The sequence below is a fragment of the Berghia stephanieae genome, chromosome 5, assembly GCF_034508935.2.
Source record: "Berghia stephanieae isolate SIO BIC M18660-M18661 chromosome 5, UCSD_Bste_1.3, whole genome shotgun sequence".
Lineage (NCBI taxonomy): Eukaryota > Metazoa > Mollusca > Gastropoda > Nudibranchia > Aeolidiidae > Berghia > Berghia stephanieae.
The window spans coordinates 12,826,428-12,833,927 of NC_088364.1; the positions used below are offsets into that span (position 1 = coordinate 12,826,428).

Here is a 7,500-nt window from a genome sequence, read left to right on the forward strand (position 1 = left end):
TTTTCAAAATCAATCTACTAGAAATTTTTTTTATTTCTAAACCTATTTTTGTGAAACAAAGATAAATGTTCTCCTTTTTGCAAGCTGTTCAACAATGTGGTTTTCAAATTTATCGTATACGTAATCATTTGGAAGCTCCCGAGAAAGGTATTTTTGTGTAATCTCTTTCACACACACACACACACAAACAATACACAAACAATACACATCCCTGGTCATCTATTGCCTATATTATTAATGTTAATATATACATCCCATGCTGATTGTCACTACCCCCCCCCCCCCCACCCCCAACCATTTCCACCATCCGAGTACCAGCGGCCTTTTCTCTTGATTTCGTATCATGGTCTGCCCGAAGCCCAACACCTCGATCGTTTGTGGGTCAACCCCCCCTCCTCCCCCCACCTTCGCCCGTAATCAATTTATAATTTTCTCTCTGTATAGAGCGCCACGTGCACAATTATATACTATTGAATGACACTGACCTTGCCCCTCCCTAACACAAGCCAACAGCAACCCAAGCTATCCTCTATCACGTGACCTTAGATCCGATGCTGCATACCGCTTGAGAGTCTTCACTATCCAGATCTCGTTCATGGTCATGTGAGAAGGCTATATCCGTTCGGGTTCGGCGTTCGGCGTCTCGTTCGACCCGATTTCGTTAAAAGCCTATTATCTTGGTCAGCCCTTGATAAGATTGGATAAATAAATCTAAACTGAGCGAGACTTCTAAACAGCACCATAGACATTCCTTTTATCGCACTGTTACCTAAATCTACTGTAAAGTCATTTCCGATTCCTGAAGAAAAACAAAACTTGCTTTTCGTTGAGGAAATTTTATTACCCTCTGAAAAATACTGATATTTTAGACATATTTTGTTATTATTACGCTACTTGTTTTAGACCTGCTGACTATAGAGGTGGATTTTACAAAACGACTTAAGTAAGGAAACATTTAAAGACAGAAAAGACACTGATAAAGTGGTTGTTGTCAACAAACTGTCCACATACTGACTGTAAATAATGGAGGCAACAGCACTATGGGACTTCGAAGCCAATCAGTCCGACGAAATGAGCTTCAGGAAAGGAACGGTGTTATGTGTAAGGGTTTGTTTTTTGTTCTTTAATGGAACTCATTATGTATGGTTTGCTTGTCTGAGATTTCAAAATGTTATTATATAAATTTTAATTTCAAACGAAAGAAGACTGTTCTACTTCCTGGTAGGCTACTGAACTGAGACTGACTGGTAATTTAATAAGTACTTGCAGACTCCAACTCAACTCAGACTTTATTTCGAAGTCAAAGTCCAAGTTAAATAAATTAATGTTGGAGTCAAACAATATCTTTTTCTTCTTTTGTCCAGCCCTAGCGTATACTCTTAAACTTAAATGTCTGCAGTTCGCGAAGGTGTTCAGACAATGTCTCATGTCACATTTGCTTTTGGCTGTCATTATTCCCAGACGCCTGTCTGGGGATAATGAAAATTCGTTATCCCCAGACAGGTGTCTGGGGATAACCAATTTTTGTTATCCCCAGACAGGTGGGATAAAGAGAATTTGTTATCCCCAGACGCATGTAGCAAGTGGGCAGAAAGATTTTATGCAAAATGCCAAACTAGGCGTGAAAAATACCAAATATTCTGGAAAAAATACTAGTGGCTGTGTCCCAAAACAGTTAATATATCAAGTGATATTTAACACAAGATTAAAGTAAATAGTGATCAAATGTCAAATCCAGCTCTTTTAAAAAAATTATTTTAACCCATAGAGGCCCGGTGTTTACTAAAAAAAATTCCCCTGAGGCCCAGTGTAAGGGGCATAACTCTTAACAAAAAAATACCAACACAAAGTTTAAAAATTATTAAACCAGAACCAAATGACATAAAATTATAATTTTAATTCCTTTTTATAGCCAGATAAATTTGCTTTCGAATGATATATAACATGACATGTTTTGATATTGGGAAAAAAAATATTTTAAAAAAAAACTTGTTCCCCGCACCCCCATTCCCGTCATTTTCGTCAATCTCAGACTCCGATTCAGTGTCCGAATCACCTTGATCGGGTGCTAACGCCTCGTCTTGTCCATCCCCACCATCGTTTACATCTTCTCTTTCTAGTTCGATATCGCTTTCATTTCCAAAATCCTCTTCATCGTCTACACCACTCTCCAAAACATCATTTCTAGCGCCACGCAACAAACTCGTGAGGTATGGGAATGCCATTTTTCTGAATTCGATTACTCACTTGCTATCAACGATATAAACGTGCGGTAAAAAGGAAACGGAAATAGAACGATCGCATTACGTTTACAATGTTTCCGGTTTAGAATAAAACGAAGTGATTCGTTGCAATAACAAAGTAAACATGATCCGTTTTTTCTCGGGGGCTGCGGGCGATGCGGGCCTCAACAGTCGCGGGCGACTCCAGGGGAAGCGGGCCTCTATGGGTTAAAGCAAATGGATCAATGAAATTTCTTTTGTTACTTTGATCTGAAAACGTCAAACTGGCAATTCGACTTTTTATTTTCAAACAGGAAGAAAGTTGTTAATCATCAAATCTGTTCATATTCCACCAACCATTTAAATTCTCACTACCTACCTACCTGTTAACTTTATTGATATTCTCTTGTTTCTATAATTTGCTCATTCTGGCCACAATTTTGGGGATGACTGGGAATTAATTTTTATTTCACGGACGAATTCCTAGGCCATGGTGTTGTTCGCCCCAAAGCCCAAAACCCAAAACCGACACCTGTTATTTTCCTGTCTTCTTCGCACAAGACAATATAATTTAGTATCACACGTCCACAAAACTAGATCCAAAAACATATTTTTATTCGAATCAGAGATGAAAATAACTACCAAAACAAGGAAGCAAAAATGGTGGAAATATGTTTAGCTCATATATGAATTTAAGATATTCCGATAGCGGTGTGGATAGACAGCTCAGTGGGTTAGGCCACCTTTCATTTTACTCCTTTTAGCTGCACAGATTCGAACCAGTCGCGACCCTCCCCCCCCCCCCCCCCCCCCTCACACACACACACACACTTTTTTTTTTTTACTTTTTCTTTCTTTCTTCCCAATTGATGTTCATTGTTTTCACTTTTGTTCCGAGTTCCGAGCAAGAGTTTTTTTAATCAGTTGAATTTTTTATTTCTCCGATGATATTATTTCATTATTTAATTTGGTCTAAATCTATTATTGTTTTGTTTTTTTTTGTTTTGGTCAAATGATAATATTAATAATAATAAAAATAATAATAATAATAATAATAATAATAATAATAATAATAATAATAATAATAGTAATAATAATAATAATTGTAATAATTGTTATTATTATTACTATTACCATCATAATCATTATTATATTATTATCAATAATAATATTGTTTTTATTATTAATACTCTTATTATCATACTATTACTATTATTATTATTATTATTATTATTATTATTATTATTATTATTATATCTATCCTCTATCTGACCATTTGGTCGCTCTCTGAATATTTCTGTTTGTTTGCTTTTTAATTATTTATTCTTTTTAGACACTATTTGAGATCGGAGTGGGGACGAATATATTTGCTAGAAACTAAAAAAAAAAACCAAGAGAGAGAGAGAGAGAGTTTAATATTTTGAAAAAAGAGGTGGGGGGAGGATGGATGGGACATTTATCCCTTTCAACGTTCTGTAAAAAGAAGACGGAATTTAAAAAAAAAAAAAAAAAGTGACGTTACCAGGATTCGAACCCACAACGTCGATTCTGGTCAAACTTCCAGGGCAGACGACTAAACCATTCGGCCATGACACCCTATTCGAAGTTGACGCATATTGTGTATATGTAGTAACAACTGATTTTAATGTTGGTTAATTTTATGTTTTTATAGATATTTTATTAACTTTCCTTATTTCTATGTGCATTTGGAAACATTCCATATTCTGGAATGTGGATAATTGTTTAAAAGAGCGGAGTTTCAAATATGCGTCTGGGGATAATGTAAATTCGTTATCCCCAGACAGGTGTCTGGGGATAACGAATTTTTATTATCCCCAGACAGGTGTCTGGGGATAATCACAGCGTTTGCTTTTTAGATTTAGCACTGACTTTGTGATATTTAAAGAAAATATTGAAGAAGGAATTATTGGTTTGTTATGGCTATTTTCATAGAACTGTTATAAATAAATGCATTGTTATATTGTGAACATTGATCTGTTCCAGGTTCTTGATCTCGAAGTAAAAGATTGGTGCAAAGCTATCTGTGACTGCAAGTCTGGGCTGATTCCAGCTGCCTATGTCAAAGTGTCACAACCTACAGAGTGAGTAGTATTGGTTTTAATAATGATTATTGTTTTATCTATTCAATTTTTAAAGATATACTGAGGTGTTCTTTACCAATCCTTTGCAAAAATCAGCGCTACCGCTCAACTTTTCTTATAGTTCTTATCAATAATTGCAAGGATTTATTACTTTTATCTGTATGGCCAGCAATTTGCTCAATTGTTTTTATCGTGTTACTAGCCAAGAGACAGCAAGGTTGCCAATTTTCCGTATATATACGGAATTCAGTATGTTATAAACCCTCAGTATATTATCCAATCACCTGCTAAACAGAAAAACAGTAAGTATATAATTTCTTTTTACTGGGGTTCAGCGCACTCAGAAAGGGGTCGGTCAATGTGTTTACATAAAACAAGTCAACTTTTGCCTCCTGAATTGGCAACCTTGAGAGAGAGAGAGGGGGGGGGGGGGGAGTAATGGCTGGGACAGAGATATAATGCTCATTCAAAAGCAATACAATCTCATCAATTTAGTTATTTAGTGTTGAGTGATAAATATAATATAGTAAGTGTGACACAGGTTAAGGAGATGGTGACTTTCAGTTGCAGACCCAATATTACTTTGCACGACCATCAGCCTCAGTGGAAGATAGTAGTACTGGGTGTATAAAACTCATTTCTTTCAAATCTATAGATGGTTTATATACATACTTTTTAAAAAAAAACTACAGTCAATGCTTGTACAGACTTTGTCACCATCATTTTTGCATCATGAATATGATAAGTTCATAACCACAATGTTTTATTTGTTTATTTCTTCTGGATCTTAATTTCAATATCATTTTGAGAATGGTCGTAAAAATTGTGAAGCATTAGTATTTTTCTGATCCTCCTGTGACATTTATTTCAAACTATGCAATTCAATATACAAATATTTCTTTTTTCTAATTTCTAGCTGGTTCCTTGGATGTCTTCCGAGAATGGAAGCAGAGTCTTACTTATTAATATCAGACGGTGAGGGAAATCCTATATATCCAGATGGTGCCTTTCTTATCCGCAAATGTGAATCGGATATAAATGGATTTGCTTTGTCAGTCAAGTATGTTTCTTTTTGTTCTTTAAATAAACAAGAATGAAGATTTATTATAAATAGAGCATTTCCACAGATACACCATGTGCGATGTCTCATTTAACCCCTTCCCCTCCCCCACCCCAGCAGGCCATTTGGGTCAAATTTATATTTCATACAGTTCAAGGTGGCTTTTATACATGCTTTTTAAAAATTTTAACCAATGGAACTCTTGACAAAATCGGCCATTTTCCTGATTTAAACTCTTAACTCAAAAGGAATAAGTATGTGCTTTACATAATTTTGGAAAAGCAGGCACTTATGTTGATAATAACAAGAAATGAAGTGAGTAGGAAAGTGCCATAAGACAACAGAGAATAAAAACTTCCCAGCGGCGATGGGGGCTCGAACCCACGACCTTACTGGTACAACAACTCTGCCTGGCGGGGGAAATCGTGACTCTACCGTCTTGGATAGCTCATACGGTGTAGTCACAATCTCCCCAGCCAGGCGGAGTTGTCGTACCAGTATGGTCGTGGGTTCGAGTCCCCCTACATGTTAAGCATTGCTGTGTTTCAGGGACCCATGGTAAAATGCTTTGAGCATGTTTGATATTGCGTCAATTGGTTTTTTAGTTTAAGAATTAGTGTGCACTGTTATCTACAATGTAATTTTGATAAAGTGTGGTTGAGTGTGTGTGTGCATGTGGGAGAGGGATGAGTGTACACATGTGTATACAGATGGGAGAGAGGGGGGGGGGGGGGAAGGTTGGATCCCAGCTGGTTAAGAATCTAGCCAGTCTAATTTTCCGGGGCAGAAATTTTTTTGTAGTAACACCCATGATCCTGTTCACCATAGTATGATACCAGATTGAGAGAGGGGGGGAGGGACTGGGGGAAGGTTGGATCCCGGCTTTCATGGTTAAGAATCCAGCCAGTCTAATTTTCTGGGGCAGAAATTTTTTTGTAGTAACACCCATGATCCTGTTCACCATAGTATGATACCAGATTGAGGTGTTACAATTGTTATTTTGATCATTTTTCACCATACGGTTTGTCTTATAATGATTATTTTACAACTTAAAATCTTTTTTAAAATTATTATTATTGTACATAAACAACAAATTTAGTGTTTCTTCATATGTCAAAGTAAAACTGAAGATTCATAAAATAAATTTTAGATGAGATTGGTCTGTATTCAACACTCAGTCATATCACTTAAAGTGTGCAAGCTCATGTTTAATATGAATTTGTTTGTAATATTGTATAATCTTGCGCAAGCGGGTGGTTGGATGGGAGCATCACCCTTGAATCATATACCTATGATGTTCGCATGGGTGTACGATCCGATAGTGATGTCGTTTCTTCTTCTCTTTACTAGCCTATCCTGCTTCTTTGGTTTGTGATTGTATTTTTGACAGGGGATATTTTTTTTTCTGTAAATCTTCTGCCTGTTTGTTCTTGGTTATTTATAATTTAGCTTATGATATCTTTAGGTTATGATTTTGATTTACATTTGTACTATTTTTGTTAGATTGCTTGTTTCTTTGTTTCAGCGGTCTCTCATATAACCTCAATTGTGTTGGAAGAGACCTAAAGCAACAAACAACAAACAACAACAAATCTTGCGCAAAAAAAAAAAAAGGGGGTATATATACATTTTTTTTTTTTTTCTCTCTCTCTCTTTCAGACATGAGAATACAGTTCAGCACTTCAAGATTTTAAGAGATGCCCGGAACAAGTTTTACATCTGGCCAAATGCTGTATTTAATTCCATCAACGAGTTGGTAGCAGCCTACCACGATGGAAATGTGGCGGGAGACCAGGCCAGAAATTATATAAAATTGGTGGATGTTGAGGTGGGTCAAGCAAGCAAAACAAAATACTGATTTGCCACTTTAAAAATTCGTTATTCTTTTTTAAAAATTCAAATTCAAGATTCCGAATTGCTACCTTTTTGCCGAATTTGGTTCTTTTTTCAAAAAGTGCATCATTGGTCAGCTATGTTGCCGAATACGCTTCAACAGTCGTAACGTCACTTCCCCCGTAATGATGCAGAGTAACTTAGTAACTGGCTCTAAACTATCGGAACAATGGCAGATGCCCTTATGAAATACTTCTCCAACGAGCATAAAAGTGTATCAAGA

At 36.2% G+C, this 7,500-nt stretch overlaps 2 protein-coding genes across 3 annotated transcripts in view; one reads left to right on the forward strand and one right to left on the reverse strand.

Moving 5' to 3' along the window:
• Positions 1-7,500, reverse strand: part of LOC144972418 (dual specificity mitogen-activated protein kinase kinase 6-like) — a 69,353-nt gene that overhangs the window by 37,345 nt on the left and 24,508 nt on the right. The gene's annotated exons all lie outside the window — the stretch shown is intronic.
• The window catches only part of LOC144972419 (growth factor receptor-bound protein 2-like), a 7,820-nt gene continuing 1,010 nt past the window's right edge, over positions 691-7,500 (forward strand). Inside the window, exons 1-4 of the mRNA XM_078913584.1 lie at positions 691-1,101; positions 4,227-4,324; positions 5,241-5,384; positions 7,044-7,212. Coding sequence (XP_078769710.1) covers positions 1,024-1,101; positions 4,227-4,324; positions 5,241-5,384; positions 7,044-7,212 — 489 coding nt within the window. The 5' untranslated portion in view covers positions 691-1,023. The remainder of the gene's footprint in view (positions 1,102-4,226; positions 4,325-5,240; positions 5,385-7,043; positions 7,213-7,500) is intronic.